A 19,736-nucleotide genomic window follows, 5' to 3' on the forward strand; every position below is an offset into this window, starting at 1 on the left:
TCTCTATGTTAATCTCAGATGCAATGTCTGCATAGATCAAGACTTTCCTGTCTCACAATTCTTTCTTCAGGCTCATAGTTGGCAACCAGGAATAAAGAATCCTTACCGTGGGGTGGTAGTGTGGCCTGTTCCTGAAAACATTGAAATCACTGTGACACTTTTTAAGGTAAGTGTGTATTTTGTTTTATTTTGAATTGCTCCCACTTTAATCACTGCTGCTTAAAAACATCATGGGCAAAGTGGCTCCATTGAAGAAACTTTCTTTGTTGCTGACTGTGCTCTCTTGATGCACAAAGACAATGATATACAATTGATGCTGAATTTCTCCGTACTGAAGGAGTGGGTCCAGCAGTCACATGGGTTGCTCCTGTCCAATCCGTTGGAACTGAGCCTAGTATTAAAAAAGACTGCTGGATCCGCCCCTTCCCCAGAATTCGCTCAGTTCGCATATCCTGCGGTTGTATTGTGAATGCTCGTTCAACATTCTAACACCTTCCCTTCGATCTTTCCTTCAAAAAGTAGTAAGATTTATTGTCTTTATTTAATTACTTGCACTAATTGCGCCAGCCGTTTAAAAGAAAAAAAGAAAAAAACGCGGCTTGGCTTTATTTCCTTGGGAGAAGTTGCGGTTTCGTTTTCCCCCGGCGGTTTTGCCGGTTACGATTCCTGCGGCCGCTTGTGGATTCTTCTAATCCCTTGGCCTGGAGGTCCTAGTGCAAGTATTTATCCATTGAAATATTGATTATTTATTGTATATAAATATTTAAGGGCTTATAAAATACCTCCTGCGGAGTGAGACGCCTTCTAGTCTCCTGGACTTAGTCGATCGCTTTTCCCTTAAGAAATTCTCAGCAGCGATCTTTTCGGCGCGAAGGCCTTCGCGCCCTTTTTTAAAAAATCTAGGCCTCTCGTGTTGGCCTTCTGCCAGCCGCGTAGGCCTCAGTCCACCGCGTGGATCCGGGAGCGGGCCTTGGGGGTCCCAGGCTAAATTCTCCACCGGCTAAGCCTCCAACCAGAGTGCCTTGGTTTACTTAATTACAAAGTTTAGGGAGGCTGGCCCCGCTGGATTTGGGGGCACGAACTCTGGGTTTGCCCAGATTGTCCTCACGTTTCAGCAGCTTCGAGGCCTCGAAGCAGGATCCATTCCTCTTGGGAAGTCCTTGAAATCTTCTCCTTATAATTCAGTTATTGGCTCAGCCTTGTCTTCTGTTAATTGTCAGACTATGGCTACTTTTCCCAAGAGAGGCACAACTAAAGGTCCCAAAGAGGTTAGGCCTACTGGTAATTCTACTGAAGTTCCCCAGGCCTCTTCCTCCTCTTCCTCAGGCACCCATTCCTTAGCCAAGCCCACCAGGGCTGAGAAGAGAAGGGACCCAGCCCTACAAAAAATACATGATAAATCAGCCAAACTTTTTAAGGTGCAGGCCCAAGTGCATATCAATCCAACCCCCCCGGAGGCCTCTAACCTGCCTCTTTCTGGGGTTCCTGTGCTGTCCCTGGATGAGCCAAACCTAAATCCACCCCAACCTAACCTATGGGGTTTAGGTCCAGAGGAGCCAGATATTACCGAGGATTCCTCCCAGCCAGAACCTGCTCAGGCCCTCAGGGATCCTCCGGCTTTTCCGGCTGATATTTCTTCCTTGCCTCCGGAGTTTCAGTCTATCTTGACTATTCTGACTAACACCATTGACGCTAAACTCTCATCTTTCAATGTGCCTTCTCTGTCTCATCCCCCACCACGCTCCTCCCGTCCCGTGAGTTCTTCTCCTTCCTACAGAGCCCCAGCCATGGAGGTCTCTGACTCCTCTCAGGAAGAGGATGAGGATGGGGACGCAGAAGAGGATGATGACCCATTTCAGCGTCTGTCGGAAGATGAGGAATCTCAGATTAAGATTCCAGCCCCAGCTGCTATCTTTCCTTCGCAGCTTTTCAAATCTCTCCTGTTTAAAGCTAGAGTATCCACGGGGCTAGCCGGGCAAGAAAAACAGGCTACTTCTTCCTCAGACCCTCCGGAGGAAAATCTTCCTTATTTCATGGAAGAACAGGAAGACAATGAGGTAATACCTATGCCCAAGTTGTTTAAGGACGCTTTGCTTAAACAGTGGGACCACCCAACCGTTGGCCTTACTCCCACTCCCAAGGACAAGAAACTCTACAAGCTCTTCTCCTCCTATGAGGAACTCCTAACATGTCCCAAGCCAGATGAACCAGTGAAGACACTCCACTCGACTTCTGCCATACCGGGCGAAGCAAAGGAGGTCCTCCGGCCAGAGGACAAACGACTTGAGCAAATGCTCAAAAGGAGTCTCCTTGCAGACTCATGGGCCATTAAGAGTGCTGCAGCGGCATCCTTCTTTTCCAGAGCTGTGCTCTTGTGGCTTCGTCAGCTCCAACCACACCTGCCGCCAGATGACTTACGGGGTCAACAGGATTTCAACAATATCTTCGCAGCTCCCCGATACGTAGCAGATGCTTCCCTCCAATCTTCCAGATTTGCAGCCAGGTCAGTAGCAGCCTCCACAACGGCCAGAAGACTTCTATGGCTCCGCCCTTGGCAGGCGGGAGTAAGACAGAAGTGGCAGTTAGCCATGGGTCCGCTGAAAAGTAACCTCCTCTTCGGAGACCTTCTGGACCCTCTCCTTACGGAGACCACAGACAAGAAAAAGGTCTTCGGACCTACCACCAAGAAGGCCCCTAAACCGCAGCCCTTTCGGCGCACAGGGCGTCAACAGGATCAGGGCTTCGCATTTCAAAGGAATCCAGGTCAGTATTTCCCTCGGTTTCGATCCCAATCTAGAACCACCAGGGGCAGAGGTTCCCATTATCAGAGAGGATCCTCTTCTACCAGGGCTTCCAAAAGAGCCAGATGGTAAGTTTTCCTCCTTTCCCATAGGCGGTCGCCTAGCCTGGTTCTCTTCCGACTGGCACCGTTCTTGTAAGGACCCCTGGGTCATTGACACTGTGGAAAGGGGCCTAAGGTTAGAGTTCTTTTCACCTCCCCCTAACCGTTTTATTTCTTGTCCTTCTCCCAGTTCCACTCCATCTCGTATCCGAATGGAGGAGGCTATTTCTCATTGTTGACTATTAGAGCTTTCAACCGGTCCCCTCTCTCCAGAGAGGTTTAGGCTTCTATTCCATCCTCTTCATGGTCCCTAAGACCTCTGGAGGCTGGAGAGCCACCTTAGATCTAAAGAATTTGAACCGGTTCATAAAATATAGGAAATTCAAAATGCATTCCTTATCTTCCATTTTAGCAGCTCTACATCAGGGAGACTTTATGGGGTCTCTGGATCTCACGGAGGCCTACCTCCATATTCCCATTGCCAAGGTCCATAGGAATTTTCTGCGCTTTGCCCTTCAAGGCAGGCTTTTTCAGTATAGGGCTATGCCATTTGGGCTCTCCTCAGCTCCCAGAGTCTTCACTAAACTCTTGGGATCCTTGGCAGCTCATATCCGGGCCTCTCCCATTCATATTTTATGTTATTTAGATGACATTTTAATTCATGGAAATTCCAGATCTGGTGGGGGTGCAGACCTCTGTTTTACCATGTCGGTTCTACAGAATCATGGTTCTCCATAAATCTTAAAAAGAGCCACCTTGATCCATCCACTTCCATTCTGCATCTGGGAACTATCATTAATTCCGAGATATCCCAGGTCTTCCTCTCCACTGAGAGAAAACGCAGCTTTTTGGATCTCATTGCTCGCATCCTGCCCCAGCAATCTACCTCCATTGCCACCCTATCTTCCCTTTTGGGTAAAATGGTGTCATGTATTGGTATTGTTCCCTGGGTCCGTCTTCACGCCAGGGAACTACAGTGGCTCCCATTACCCTTCCAGAGATCGGGCCACAGCAACTCGAATCGTCGCATCACCATCCCACCGACGGTTCGCAGATCCCTCAAGTGGTGGACTTCTCCAGCCCTAGACAAGGGATCTCCCTCCCGGTGCCCCGTCCAGTTTGTAGTCACCACAGATGCCAGCCTCTCGGGCTGGGGAGCCCACGCCCAGGGTCTTTTAGCTCAGGGCACATGGGCACCGGAGGAGGCTTCCAGGCCCATCAATTGGCTAGAATTAAGAGCCGTGTCTCTAGCTCTAAAACAATTCCACTCTCACATCTCCAACCAACATGTGCTGATTCTCACCGACAATATAGTCACCAAAGGCCATATTTGCAGACAGGGAGGCACAAGATCCAAGGCCCTCATGAGGGAGGCCCGAAGTTAGGCCTTTGGGCAGAGAAATCTCTCCAGTCGCTTCTAGCCGACCACATCTCGGGGAGCCTCAATGTCCAAGCGGACTGGCTCTCGCGAGTGACCTTAGATCCAGGCGAGTGGAATCTCCATCAGTCACTGTTCCACCAGATCTGCCTCAGGTTCGGCCATCCAGTGTTGGATCTATTTGCGACCAAAGCCAATGCCCAGCTCCCTCGCTTCATCTCCAGGTTCCCGTCTCCGGGAGCAGAGGCTATCAATGCTCTCAGGAGCCCTTGGCCTCCAGGTCTATTGTATGCCTTCCCTCCAATTCCAATTCTGCCAGACGTGATCAACAAAATCCTCCTGGAGAAGGCCCGAGTAATTCTGATTGCCCCTCACTGGCCTCGCAGGCCCTGGTTCGCGGACCTCCAACAACTGTCCGTCCAGGACCCCTGGCGACTCCCCGTTTCGGAGGATATGTTGCGACAGGGGGCCTCCTTCCACCCGGACCCAGAGTGGTTCCACCTCACCGCCTGGCTATTATCCGGAGGGACTTAGACCCGCGAGGGTATGACCCGGACACAGTGGAAATTATCCTGAAGTCTAGAAGAGGGTCTACCAACCGGATCTACGACCATACTTGGTCCAAATTCCATCAGTGGTGCTCGCAGGAGGGTTTTTCAGCACCATCCGCCGACACCTGGCCGCCACTTCTTCCGTCTTGGCGGGGCCTCGCAGGCAGCCCCTCCGCTCTTTTCCAGAAATCCAAGAATTTCTAAGAGGAGTGGCCATCCTCAGGCCTTCTAAAATCCACAGATATCCTACCTGGGACTTGCCACGGGTTCTCCACTCTCTTACTCAGGCACCTTACGAACCCCTGAATTCTGCGTCCCTCAGGTACCTATCCTTTAAGGTAGCATTCCTGGTGGCGATTACATCCGCCCGACGCATATCTGAGTTGGCAGCCCTTTCTATCACACAGGACCTTTGCCAGGTTTCACCAGGATAAAGTGGTTCTGCGACTGGACCCCACCTTTCTACCAAAGGTTAGTTCCATGTTTCACAGATCTCAGGATATCATATTACCTTCCTTCTGCCTCCAACGAGAGCATCCCCTGGCAACTAGATGGCACACTCTGGATCTCACTAGAGCGCTAGAGGTTTATATCCAACGCACAAGATCCATCCGGAGATCTGAAGCACTCCTCATAGCCTACCATCCCAGATCCTTGGGATCCAGAGTGTCTCCTACAGTAATAGGTCGTTGGATCAGAGGGACCATCTCTAAGGCCTACGAGACAGCTCCCCTTTCCATTCCAAGGAATATTACAGCGCATTCCACCAGAAGTGCTGCCACATCTGCCGCTTGGGCGACTCAGGCTCCGTTGGAAGAAGTCTGCAAAGCAGCCACTTGGGCCTCGCCAAATTTCTTCATAAGGCACTACAAAATCGATTCGTACGCATCAGCGGACGCTGCCTTCGGCAGAAGAGTACTCCAATCCGTTATCTCTCACGATAGCAATGTACTCCCACCCTAGGGACCTATCTCTTGGGTATGTCCCATGTGACTGCTGGACCCACTCCTTCAGTACGGAGAATAGGCGTTGATTGCTTACCTGAACGCCTCTTCTCGTACGGTGAGTGGGTACAGCAGTCACTTCCCTCCCTATGTGTGGTCTTCTTTACCTTCTATTCTATTTTCTTATAACACATGAGAGTTGAACATTAAAGAGCTTCACTACTGAGCCTAGTCTATGGATTCGCGAATTCTGGGGAAGGGGCGGATCCAGCAGTCTTTTTTAATACTAGGCTCAGTTCCAACGGATTGGACAGGAGCAACCCATGTGACTGCTGTACCCACTCACCGTACGAGAAGAGGCGTTCAGGTAAGCAATCAACGCCTATTTTCAGATACTGCTATGGGCTTGGCCTGATTATCAACCTAAACAAAACTCAAGCATTTTACCAGCTTGTGCCAATTACCAAGTCCATAAAACCAAAAATCACGGTTTATGACACCTAGCTGATAAACGTAAACAACTTCAAATACGTGGGGGGCATCATCTCAAGCAATAGGAATCAGCCAAGCCAGCCAGGCACTGGAATGGCTGCATACTAGGGTGCTCAATCGATATAGCATCTCTATCTCCAGAAAGCTGGAATTCTACAGAGCTGTGGTTATCCCTTCTCTCCTATATGGATGTGAGTCTTTGATTCTGTATTGAAGGCACAACAAACAACTGGAAAAAATTTCTCATGCACATTCTCTACTCCATCCTTGATTTTAATTGGCAAGTCCATGTCTCTAACCTGAAGGTCATCGATAACCCAGAGTCCACCAGCATTGAGTCCATGATTATCAGAACCTAGGTGAGGTGAGTGGGACATATCAGAATGGTTGATGACCACCTTATGCTGTTTTGTTTACTGAACTGTGGGAAGAGACTCAATGTTGACTACCTAAGCGCCACAAAAACACCATGAAAGAAACCCTATGTTACTGTGACATCTACCCTAGGTTGTGTCTGCTGACGGAATCTGAGCCCTGGGCTATGAAGCCTCCATTGCCTTTGAAGATATATGTAATCAAAAACTGATAGAAAACCACGAGTGGCATCACAAAATAGCAGACCTATAGTGGCTGAAACAATGAACTTTCAGTGCCCCTATTGCACTAGACTCTGTGCTTCTACACTGGGATTGCAGAGCTACCACCATATCCAAAGATTAACTGCACAAAGCATGGCTTCGAATCCAAAGGATTGACATATACTGTATATTCATTGACATTGTCAATGGTTTGTAAAGTAAAAGTAAAAAAACCACATTTAAACCATACAGCTCAATAAATAAGCTGTCAGGGAACTGCAGGACTACATTTAGAGAACATACTACAAGTATTGGCCTGATATTTTAAAAACATGTATGTTTGACCTTTTAAATAACAAAACCATCAAGGTCTTATTCGAGCAAGGCTGTTTCTATGGAGAGTTTTTTGGTTTCAAAATAATAGATCTTGCTGTCATGAAATTGGCAAAGAAATACTGTTTGTCTGAAGTACATGTCAGTTTACTTCATTAGAAATAAGTTCATCATCCAGGACAATCCTGCCAAATCATTGGAAATCCTGTGGCCTTCCACTTAACTCATGGTGTTATTGTGGCCTTGGCTACCCAAACCATTAAATACCGTATTTTTTGGACTATAAGATGCACTGGATTATGAGACAGAGTATAAGATTTTGAAGAGGTAAACAAGAAAGCAGGCCTCTCAAACTCTCTATGTGCAGAGGTTTTGGAAGCCATGCAGGGTGCTCCTTGGGAAGTAAGTGGTGAGATTCAAAAAAATTTACTAGTAGTGGCCGTGGCTTGGTGGGCATAGCAGGGAAAGAATATTGTAAAATCTCCATTCCCACCCTACTCCAGGGGAAGGTTACTGCAAAATCCTCATTTCCTCTCGATCATCTGGTACTAAGTGGTGGTATTTACCAGTTCTCCAAACTACTCAAAATTTCTGTTATCGGTTCTTCAGAACTGGTCAGAACCTGCTTTCTGAAAAAGTTTGAAGACTCATCTTTGCCACCATGCCTGGAGTCATTAGATCTTTCCCCCCCGACCAACGAATGTGTTTAGAATAAATTGTTGATTGAATGAATGTTAACTGAATCTTTTAATTTTTAGGATGCTTTAAAGTTTTTTAAAATTATTATTAATTGAATCAAATTGTTTTATTGTGTATTCCTTGTTTGTTGTGAGCCAGTCCACGGAGAGGGGTGGCATACAAATCCAATTAATAAAATAAATAAATCCCACCAGTGTGGAAGCTGGGGAGGACAAAAATGCAATGGGTGGGGAGGTTTGGGAGAAACATGCCCATTTTGGCAAAAATAGGACGCGCAGGGCAGGGTTTCAGGAAGCCAAAAATGGCTGTATTTGGTGTATAAGATGCACCAACATTTCCACCCTCTTTTAGGGAGGAAAAGGGGCGTCTTATACTCTGAAAGATATGGTAAGCCACTGAAAATTTGCTTGCCCTTATATATAGGAAATCAGTGGCTACACTGAGAAAGAATATGCTGGACATTTAAATTATTTATACAGCTAGGTATTTATACAATTATATATTTGTAAGTATGGGTAGCCTTCATTTAAATATTGCCTCATATAGCAACTATTAAAGAGGGGTGAAAATGAACTATTAGACAGTTAAAAAGTGGTGAAAATGCAGGGGTAGGCGGCTGCCCAGATGTGGGGGGGGGCACACAGTGGGGTAGTGAAAATGGAGCTCCACCCCAGAGCACCCAATTTGCACTGAAAGATGTTGAAAGAAAATGCAGGGCATCCTGCATAAGCCACGCCCACAGAGTGGTAGTAAAAAATTTGGTAGCCCTTCACTGTGAAAATGTAACTTTGCAATCAGTTTTTTTATTTATGATCTTTGCAGATCTGTCAAGAAAAGGGGAGATGAAATAAAATGGTAAAATGTTTTACTTAGCAACTACTTAACTTAATGACTGAGTTGCTGGTCCCAATTTTGGTTGCTGAACAAATATTATCTGTATTCTTATTGAATACATTACCATGTTAGCCGTTAGCTTGAAATGATCTAGGTAGCTGACAAAATAGAAACTCATAAAAGACAGCATAAAAATATTTCAGAAATTTAATAGTTGCCAAGCCCAGAAGTGCAGCCATATAAAGTAAAGACATGTAAAAGTATCTCTGAGTGATTTCTGCTTTTAGGATGGAAGGGATACTACATAGCCTGAAAGAATAAGAAAAAACTCTGGAATCAAAAATATTTCAGTGCAGGCACCTAGCAGGCATGCATTCCCAGCAACTGGGGGTGGCATTCCACACCCAGGGCAGTTCCAAATAGCCACTAATTTATTTATTTTGAAAGAGGAGCTATGAAAATTATTTTAGGAACCAACCAGCTATATATAGAAAGAGGCTATCTGACCTGATCTCAGGTGATTTTAGGCTTTCAGTTGGACCTAAAGATATCCCAGAGGCTGGCACAGGCCATCAAACGGTACTGGTGCAATATGATAAGAATATATTCTTGACTGATTTTGGAACATCTCTAAAAGACAGCCTTAGTGTAAGACATCAAGGTAGCACTGCAGTGGTTTAATAGAGTGAGAAATTATTTCTGTATCACCTAATAGCTAATCCTCTGGGTAATTCACCATATAAAGCTTAACACCTTAAAAGAGAAGGGCCTGATAAAAAGAGCTTCAGTGTTAAAACAGTGGCAGAATTACACTTAAATGAAACTACAACAGCATACTTGGAAACTGCAGACCTGTCAAGATTTGGACATGTAATTAACGATTGCTAAAATTACTTTTGTTTATATTAACTTTCACGGTGACCTAATTCTTATGCAGCCCCTAGAGTCCTGGCCATTCATAATGATTCATAATAATTGTTCATGCTCGGAGATCATCAGTCTCACCTAAATTAAAAGATGCCATGTTGAAGAAGTTTGAGCAGAAGGTTGGGGATGATCCGTGGGTTCAAGTAGGGGAGAAAGATGCCCCAAAGGAAGGAAGGAAAGATGCTTGCACTGACATTTTGCATCACAGCATGAAAGTGTCCCTCCCAACAGAACCCATTTGCACTGATTAAAAGCTGAAGATCAGAGCCCTGCTTCTGGTTTTTATCTGTACCGGCAGTGGCTGATGACAGAATGCATTGCTCATGCAGTCTGTATAGGAATCAGAGATAAAGGACCAAATTTGTTTGCAAAGCAGCACTCTAAAATAGTAGTGTGGGTAAAGAACAGGCACCAAGCTAGACAAGCCTTGTGTTCTGGAAGTGATACGATTGCACTATCTCTGAATCTGTAAGTGGCCGTTGAAACGGCCTTGCTGATAGGATTAAAGGTTACGTCTGGGCATCTCTGACTAATGAGAATGTTAAGTAGATCCTCTTAGCAGTGAGCAGTGGATACTTGAACACTTGTTACTTAAAAGCATAGTCATTGGGCAGAATATTTGCCTTAAAATAAACTTCAGAGGAACTTGTTCATAGTCCTCTGTTTGAGAAACCTCTACATGCATATGATGGTTTGTCTTCTCTGACCTTTTTCTTTTGAAATCATATCTCTGGCTTTATGTTTTATGATGGTGCTTCAGTGGCCTCCAAAATTTCACCAAAGAAAATAGGAAGGTGCCTGTGATCATCCATTGGTCAAAATGAACACCTCCACCTTCGAGTAATTCCAATTAATAGGTTGTCATTGTATGAGGAATAGGCTGAAGATTGCTTTTTTTCAAGAAATGATCAAATATCTGTAAGAGCCTTGTACCCACCTCCCTGATGACCTACCAACTAGATTATGATACAAGCATTTATAAATTCATTTCAGCAAATGAATGAAATGTTATCCTGATCAGTGAAGTGATGTGTTAGTAGGGAATTAATTGAAAGAAAAGATATACAGCTTGGAATACAATACCTGTGGTCCAGTGACCAACCCAGATTGGAACGTGCGGAAGATATATAGTTACTCTCCAGCCATGAGTCTTACATGTATATGTGTCTTATATGTTTATTTTATTCAACTGGCACCTCTACACATTGCAAAAACATGATTGAAACATTAAACATGAGCCGATGTGGCGCAGTGGATAGAGTGCAGTACTGCAGACTACTTAAGCTGACTGCTAGATCTGTAGGTCAGCAGTTCAAATCTTATCACCGGCTCAAGGTTGACTCAGCCTTCCATCCTTCCGAGGTGGGTAAAATGAGGACCCGGATTGTGGGGGCAATATGCTGACTCTGTTAAAAAGTGCTATTGCTAACATGTTGTGAGCAGCCCTGAGTCTAAGGAGAAGGGCGGCAATCAATCAATTAATCAATCAATCAATCAATATGCTTCTGATGTATGCAATCAGAAATAAATCTATTTATTTAAAGGAAACAAGTATTTATATCACACAATGCCAATATCTGAAAAGATAATGCTCCGAAATATTTATATCTTTTCCAAATGGCACCTATTATAGTATAGATCAAATTTTTAAAATGAAATTAACAAAATTATTTCATAATTTATTTGGGGGGGAAAAACAGAATCAAATACTCTTACCTCCAAGACAGTAAAAAAAGAAGAGGTTTTGGACTTCCAGGTCTAAAATTATATTACAATGTGGCCAGTTTAACCTGGATCAAAGAATGGATTAATCTCACAAATAAAAGGATTTTGACACTAGAGGGACACGACTTACACCAAGGCTGGCATGCATACCTTTGGAAAGAAGGAAATAAAACACAAACTACTTTCAATAAACACTTGATTAGGAATTCTTCATTAAAAACTTGGTCGGAAATTAAAAGAAAATATTATACACAAACCCCCAAATGGCTCTCTACCATGGAAGCAATTGTTTATCCAAATTTAATAGACCCCACTAAAACCTAAAGCCTATAAAGACATTCTACACCCAAATGGAGAATTGAAAACAAGACAAGAACTTGAGCAGCAAAATCATAAACTGGACTGGTGGATATATTTACAAATCAAATCAAGGTATAATAAAGATCGTGAAACCCCTGGAATTAATATCTCGGCCCACACTTTGGATAAAATACTTACAGGACAAGATGACAAATTAATCACTAAAATATACCAATATATGCTAGAAACAGACAGGATAGAGGACATCGTCAAAGACCCTATGATTGCATGGGCCAAGAACGTTCAACATAATATACATTTAACAGATTGGGAGAAATCATGGAATAATATTTGTAAAATCACGTTGTCTGCAGCCTATAAGGAAATTTTTTATAAACTCCTGTATAGGTGGTACTTGCCCCCCCCCCCCCAAAAAAAGACTTGCTAAGATATACCCCAAACTCAAAGATACCTGTTGGAAATGTAAGAAACCTTTTTTCATATGTGGTGGTCCTGCTCTAAAATTCAAAGTATATGGAAAACTACACATAAGTGGCTCACCGAAATTGTGGAAGATGAAATTGAATATTCACCAGAAAGCATGCTTTTAGGGATTTGGAAACAATATTACGCCAAACAAAAACTCTATATTATGATACATAAAATTACCGCAGTCAGAATTTCAATAGCGCAAATATGGAAAAAAGAACAAATCCCTTTCGAAAATCTAATTATTAAGAAAGTGTATAGATGTGCTGAAATGGATGAAATGACAAATGCGGTGAAAGGAGTAAGAATCAAAGAAACCAAAGAGATATGGATTAGAAATATGGATCCGCAATAAAAATTCAGCATATCAATATAAGTGTACATGTAAGAGATTTAAATATACTAATATTATAGGCCTTATTAACTTACAGAAATGTATATGGTTTGCTTAAGGTGCAGAGATATGATTTGTAAGTTCAATATGCAGAATGAAACTATTGGATCAGTAATAACAACTACAGTGGAACCCCGACATAAGAGCTGCTCTACTTAAGAGCAACTCGAGATAAGAGCTGGGAGGGGAGACATATTTTTGTTCTACTTACAAGCCCAAATTCGAGATACAAGCGCCAAGGAGCTGTCTCCTGAAGCCAAACGCTAACTTCCGCGTTCGGCTTCAGGAGACAGCTGCGAAGCGGCGCGCGTGTTTTAAAAGGTTGCAGCCGGCCTGGGGGGCTCGGGGGGGTGCTTGCAGCTTTCTTTCTTGCTCTTTTTCTTTCTCTCTTTTACCTTCCCTTCCTCTATTTCTTCTTTTCTTTCTCCTTCCCACCTTCTTCCCTCCCTCCCTCCCTTCCCTCATTCCTCTCTTACTCTCCCCTTTCATAAGTTTCCTTGCTTCCTTCCTCTGTTCCTGTCCCTTCCCCCTTTCCTTCCTTCCTTCCCACCCTCCGTCCATTCATTCACCCATTCCTCTCTTGATCGCTTAAAGCCGGTCCCTGGTGCAAAAAGGGTTGGGGACCTCTGTCCTACAGGATTGGGTGGCAGAGAAGTTGAACATATGTAAATTTAAAAGTTTAAGAAAGTGTACAAGTTAAGTGAAAGAAACTTCATTATTCATTTATATGTACATGTACATTTCTTCATTAAAAACATGTCTTTCTGCATAATTTAGACTAACTTTGTGAGTTTTTTGAGGGCTGGAACCAATTAAAATTATTTACATTAATTCCTATGGGGAAAAGTCGTTCGAGATAAGAGCTGCTCGACTTAAGAGCCCAGGTCTGGAACGAATTAAACTCGTATCTCGAGGTACCACTGTATATGAATTATCTTTTTAACAATAACAGCTTTTTTAAAAAATTTAAAAAAAAAATGCTCTTAAAGGAGGCACATGAATCATCTCAACCTCCCGGACTTTCATTAGGTGAGGGGGGGGGGGGGGGTGTTAAGCAAAAACCAGGAGCTATCTGTACTTTGATTAAATTTTTGAAATTGGCACCAGTCTTTCTCTCCCTCCCTCCCTTTCTTTCCCTCCCCCCCTCTCTCCCTCTGTGTATGTGTATCACTCATGTTGACTTAGAAGCTTAGCTTAGTCATCTTATGTGCTGATTTACAACATGGATATACATCAGCAATGCTGACATGTAACATATAAATACATGGGGGGGGGGGAGAAAGAGTATAAATGAAAATGACCTTTTGAAAGAAGCTGGAATAATATTATCTTCGGAGAGGGGCGGCATACAAATCCAAATAATAAATAAATAATAAATAAATTATAGAATAAAACTCAATCTGTACACCTGTGTGACATTTCTCTTGTTTGAAAATCAATAAATCTTGGAAGGTTTTGTATATAGTTCTTTTTTAAATAGTGATCTGTTGTCAAAGATCAAAAGAAAAGCAATAATGCAATATAACGCTGTGGGACAAGTTATGAAACTAACGTACTTATAAGACTCAAAAGTCTTCCTGACAAAAAAAAATCTTCCTCCATTTCGCTCTATTTCTCTCTCACTCTTTCTTTCTCTTGCTTCCTTCCCTTCTTTCTCTCTCCCCATCCCTCTTTCTTTCTTCCTCTCTTTTTTGCTCTCTTTCTCTCTCCCTCCTTCCCTCCCTATGTCTTTCTCTCTCCCTTGCTCTCTCTGCCTCTCTTGCTATCTCTCTTTCATTCTCTCTCTTTCTTTCTCTCTCTTTCTCTGTCTCTCTTGCTATCTCTTTCTCTCTCTCTCTGTCTCTCTGTCTCTGTCTCTCTTTCTCTCTCTCTTGCTAGCTCTCTTTCTTTCTCTCTCTTTCTCTTTCTCTGTCTCTCTTTCTCTCTCTCTGTCTCTCTTGCTATGTCTCTCTTTCTTTCTCTCTCTCTCTTTCTCACTTTCTCTCTATCTTGCTCTGTCTGTTGCTCTCTCTCTCTTTCTCTCTCTTCCTTTCTTCTCTGCGGAGGCCGGCGAAGGTTTTTCTTATTTTAAATGTTCCGGGTGGTAGGGGGATGCGGAGCCCACACGCACACACACCCAACATTCCAAATCCTGCCTCAGCTGTGAGAAGAACGCCTGCCCCGCCTGTCCTGTAGCCCTTTCGCTGACAGCCTGGGACAAAAGCGCTCGGTGAAGGGACTGCAAGAGGGGCCAGGCGGGCGTTAGCAGCCGGATGAGGAGGACGAGAAGCCGCTGCAGCCACCCCCAATCCCCCCCCTTCCCTGGGTGCCTTCCAAAGGCCCCTGGAAAAAGGCAGGAGGTAGCAACGAGGCGCGGGGACAAGCAGGCAGCTTGGCGGAGGGGAAGCGCTGAGGGGCTCTCCTCCTTCCCCACCCCCGCGCTTCTCTCCTGCCCTGGCTTTTGCTTCGCCCGCAGATTTTCCCGCAGTTCAAAAGGAGGCAAGAGGTGGCCTGGATGAAATTGCGGGGAAATCATGGGGCGAAGCGAAAGCCAGGGCGGACTCGCAAAGGGGGGCTCAGGCTGCATGAGGAGAAAGAGGCGGAGGGAAAGAAGGCGACGGCAGCGGGACCTGCAGCTCGGTGGACACCTCCTCGTGGGATGGAATCCTCTCTTTCTCATGCTACTCCCACCATGGCTGCGCGCAGTCCCGGCGCCCCTGGCTGAAGGTCGTCCTGTGGCTGGTCTTGGGCTTTACGGTTGCTTCCTGGTTCCCTCTCCTCCCACCGCCTGTGTCTACCGCCAGCGCCTCATTCCTCGGGCCGGAGTTGCCGCTTCCTTCCAGGCAGCCCAGCCATGCTGCCGTAGAAAGTGCAGAGGTTATTGCCGCCGCCTCTGCCTCCACTCAGGGAGCCATCGTGGTTGAGCTGAGCGAGAGGAAAAGGCGCGGTGACCACGGTGGCTCCCTGAGTGGAGGCAGAAGCGGTGGCAATAACCTCTGTGCTTTCTACGGCAGCGTGGCTGGCCTAGCCGGAGGGAAGAGGCAGCTCCCACTCGAGGAACCCACGGCAATGGCTGCCGGCTTGGTGGGAGGCAACGGCGGGAGACACAGGCGGTGGGAGGAGAGGGAACCAGGAAGCGACTGTGAAGCCAAGACCATCCACAGGACGACACTCAGGCAGGGGCGCCGGCAGCACCCCGCCCAGCTGGAGCTGCCCTAGGAGCTTCGCGACACACCTGACCGTGTCTCGCGGCACACTAGTGTGCCGCAGCACACCGGTTGGGAAACGTTGCTCTAGATGAGGGGTAGGCAAAGTTGGCTCTTCTATGCCATATGGACTTCAACTCCCAGATTCCTGAGCTAGCATAATTGGCTCAGGAATTCTGGGAGTTGATGTCCACAAGTCATAGAAGAGCCAAATTTGCCTACCCGTGCTCTAGATCGAAATCCCAGAATCATCTGTTTATTTTCTACCCTAGGATTGTTGGGTACAGAAAGGAATTTAATGTTGTATTGTTACCTTTCAGGATCCCCATGCAGAGGAATTTGAAGACAAAGAGTGGACATTTGTTATAGAAAACGTAAGTGACAAAATGACATCTTGCTTTGGATTTTAGCTTGACTCGGGAGCCATTTCCCATTTAGCAGGATAGGAAACTCCTTTCTTGCCCTTTGGACTGGGAGGAAAGAAAAGGCAATCTGTTGTTTGTACCTCCTTGCACTTCTAACATAAATATGATTGCTTTTCAGACTGTTTCACTTACATTTCAGTCAATTGTTTTATTAGTCAATTGGCTTTTCATAGATGCTGAATCACTACAAAGTCTCTCTCTCCTCCCCCCCCCAACATCTGGAGTTAACACATAATAGGTAACTGCAAAATATTTAAAAAATGGTTTATTTTGATTGAAACATATGGCTTGCAATCAGGTCATTGTATGCAGTTATGGTTAAAGGAAAGCAATTGTTACAAAATGCAGAAGGATTGCCTCTTCAAATTATCTTCAAATAAAGTTTGAGAAAACTTGGGAAATCCTTCTTAAGGTTGATAGCGCCACACAGTGGGCAGAGAAGGAATAATCCTTTAGGAAAAATGGTTTGGAATACTGTAGTGTTTTTTAAATTGGATAACTTTAAAATATTTGGATTTCAACTCCCAGAATTTTCAAGCCAGCAGGCTAGGCACATTGCAGTCCAGGCATCTTAAAGTTGACTCTATGATTGGTGTGTGGAGTGGAAAGAGATGTGGCCAGGGGCTGGCTGTGGAACAAATCATAAAGTGTGGATGTAAAATTTTAAAATCAATTTAAAATGAAAGGAAGAAAAACAACTACAGGTAGTTCTTGACTTACAACAGTTCAGAGTTGTTGAGAGTTATTGTTCTGACCCAGTTGTTGGCCTAAGGAGCACAAAACGCATCCAACAAACCTTGTTTTCATAGTAACAACTACTAATTATCTTTCTTAGCAGTCATTCTAAAGCCAATGAAAGTATAAATCAGTCTTTTCAGTGCAACAGATGTTAATTAACCTTCTTAACAGCCATCACTAGTCCAAGCAAAAAGAACACAAATCTGACGCTGATAACAGCAGATAAAAACCATCTTACTGTTTTTAGCAAAATACCCAGGAGCTATTTGCAGGAAATTTGATGATTATCAACCAAGGAACTGAACAGGAGTTTTGAAGTCAAAGACAAGATATGGAATGAACAGAGTTGTTTCCTGCAAATTCCTCATCCGGTTTCCTCACTTGAATAGGCTATGAGAGTGGCCAATTATCCCCAAGCCTTACTCCTGAGTAGTCCTTCTCCTCAAGAGCCATTCCTGCCTTTTGGCAGCTCTGCGCATGAGCACATTGAAAACAGGCTCCTCCACTTCTACTTCTTCTTCACTCATAGCAGCCTCTGGAGGTTCTGATGGCCCTGGCTGAATCCCAGCCTCTGGCACCGAGCCTTCTCCAGCCCCCTCGCTGTCAGATTCTGATACCAGCTTCATAGGACAATGGCAAACCACAACACCAGTTTGCTCGCTGTCTGAATCAAATACCAGCTGCACAGGCTGCTGATGAGCCACAACAGTTGTAACTAGTATTTGGTTGCTAGCTGGTACGGGCCACACTGCACATTGGTAGTAAAAGTGGCGAGCTTCAGGTGACCGGTGGGCGGGCGCACGCGTCCCAGTGAGATTTTGCTTCTGCACATGCTCAGGAACCAAAATCTTGCGAGAGAACGCATGTGTGAGATTTTGACTATTTTTTTGCTTTTGTGCATGTGCGGAAGCAAAAAATGGTCAAAATCTTGCGTGCCTGCACGTCTCCTCGTGAGATTTTGCTTCCTGCACATGTGCAAAAGCAAAATAGAAACATAGAAACATAGATCTCGCTGGGACGCGCATCCCCGCCTCCTGGTCACCTGGAGCTGCACATGCATCGCACCAGTAGCGGCGGTAAGTAGGAACCCCCAACTTGTTATAACAATTTTTCTCCATTGCAACTTTTACAGCATCTCTACATGGGGCTACCTTGTAGTTCAGAAACTACACGTTGTGCAGTACACAGCCACGTGAGCTGTCATGAGTTTGCGCAGACATGTACATATCTCTCCAACACTACGTGGTCTGCATTGGCTGCCAAATGGTTTCCGTACTCAATTCAAAGTATTGGTCATGACCTACAAAGCCCTACATTGCCACTCCGAGTCTCTGGAGAGGGGCGGCATACAAATCTAACAAACAAACAAACAAACAAACAAACAAACAATAAACAACAACAACAATAATAATAATAATAATAATAATAATAATAATAATAATAATAATAATAATAGGGCTGGAATACCTACAGGATCGCCTGCTGCCGCATGAATCGCAGCAACCAGTCAGGTCCTACAGAGTCGGCTTTCTCCAGGTCCCATCAACTAGACAATATCATTTGGCAGGCCCTAGGGGAAGAGCCTTCTCCGTGGGGGACCTGGCTCTCTGGAATCAGCTCCCCCCCCCAGAGAGTCGTATTGCCCCCACACTCCTCGCCTTCTGCAAGAGTCTTAAGACTCATTTATGCCACCAGGCTTGGGGCTATTAGATCCTTGCCCCCTGGCCAATATATGTGTTGAGAGAAAGTGGATTGAATGAAACGACTTTTTTTATGGTATGGGTTTTTTAAAAAAAAATTAAAGTAATTAATTGGATTAAGATGTTTCATATTGTTTTATTGTATGTTGTGAGCCGCCCTGAGTCCTCAGAGAGGGGCGGCATAAAAGTCCAAATAATAATGATGATGATGATGATGATGATGATGATAACAACTACAACAATAATGATAATAACAATATAACAATAATAATCATCATCTCCATGATCATATGATTAAAATTCAGGTGCTTGGCAACTGGTCCATATTTATGACCGTTGCTGTGTCCTGGGGTCATATGATCACCTTTTGTGACCTTCTGACAAGCAAATGGGAAAGCCAGACTCAGTTAACAACTGGGTTACTAACTTAATCAATTGCAGTGGTTCACTTAACAACCGTGACAAGAAAGGTCGTAAAATGGAGCAAAACTCACTTAATGTATGTCTTACTTAACAACAGAAATTTTGGGCTCAATTGTGGTCATAAGTCAAGGACTGCCTGTAGATTCGGGTATTTGATCATGAGCATAAAGCTACTATTTTACAAGGAAAACGTCAGGAATTGCTTTTGAAATTGTGAACCTCTTTGCTAGATTATCGCTTTTATCGCTTTATATGGAAAGAGAAAGACCAGATATTCAATTTGGATTTTTAAAAGGTGATGTGTTTTACTGAGCATAGAAAACCTTCGATTATATCTATGAAGTCATACTATGGAATGTCTTTAGAACAGTGTTTCCCAACCTTGGCCACTTGAAGATATCTGGACTTCAACTCCCAGAATTCCCCAGCCAGCATTCGCTGGCTGGGGAATTCTGGGAGTTGAAGTCCAAATATCTTCAAGTGGCCAAGGTTGGGAAACACTGCTTTAGAATAACACCATCTTATATAATATAATAATGCCACACTCTGGATGTAGCAAGATAAAGGAAATAGCTGCATAATTTCTCTTTATAGGTAGTCCTCAGTTAACAACCATTTGACCATTCAAAGTTAAAATGACTCAGAACGAGGAGAGTTGCAGCCAATCAGCAACGTTGCAGTTGTCACAGCATTGTGTGATTGCAATTTGGGCACTTGGCAACAGGCTTGCAATTGAGATCATTGTAGGATCCTATGGTCGTGTTGATTGCCATTTGTAA

At 44.4% G+C, this 19,736-nt stretch overlaps 1 protein-coding gene across 5 annotated transcripts in view; it reads left to right on the plus strand.

Annotated features, from left to right (window-relative positions):
• EHBP1 (EH domain binding protein 1) overlaps positions 1–19,736 on the plus strand; it is a 301,779-nt gene that overhangs the window by 56,821 nt on the left and 225,222 nt on the right. For all 5 annotated transcript variants that reach the window (XM_070732534.1, XM_070732530.1, XM_070732531.1 and 2 more), the window contains exons 4-5: positions 71–166; positions 15,992–16,045. In XM_070732534.1, coding sequence (XP_070588635.1) covers positions 71–166; positions 15,992–16,045 — 150 coding nt within the window. The remainder of the gene's footprint in view (positions 1–70; positions 167–15,991; positions 16,046–19,736) is intronic.

Source organism: Erythrolamprus reginae, chromosome 1 (genome assembly GCF_031021105.1).
Source record: "Erythrolamprus reginae isolate rEryReg1 chromosome 1, rEryReg1.hap1, whole genome shotgun sequence".
NCBI lineage: Eukaryota > Metazoa > Chordata > Lepidosauria > Squamata > Dipsadidae > Erythrolamprus > Erythrolamprus reginae.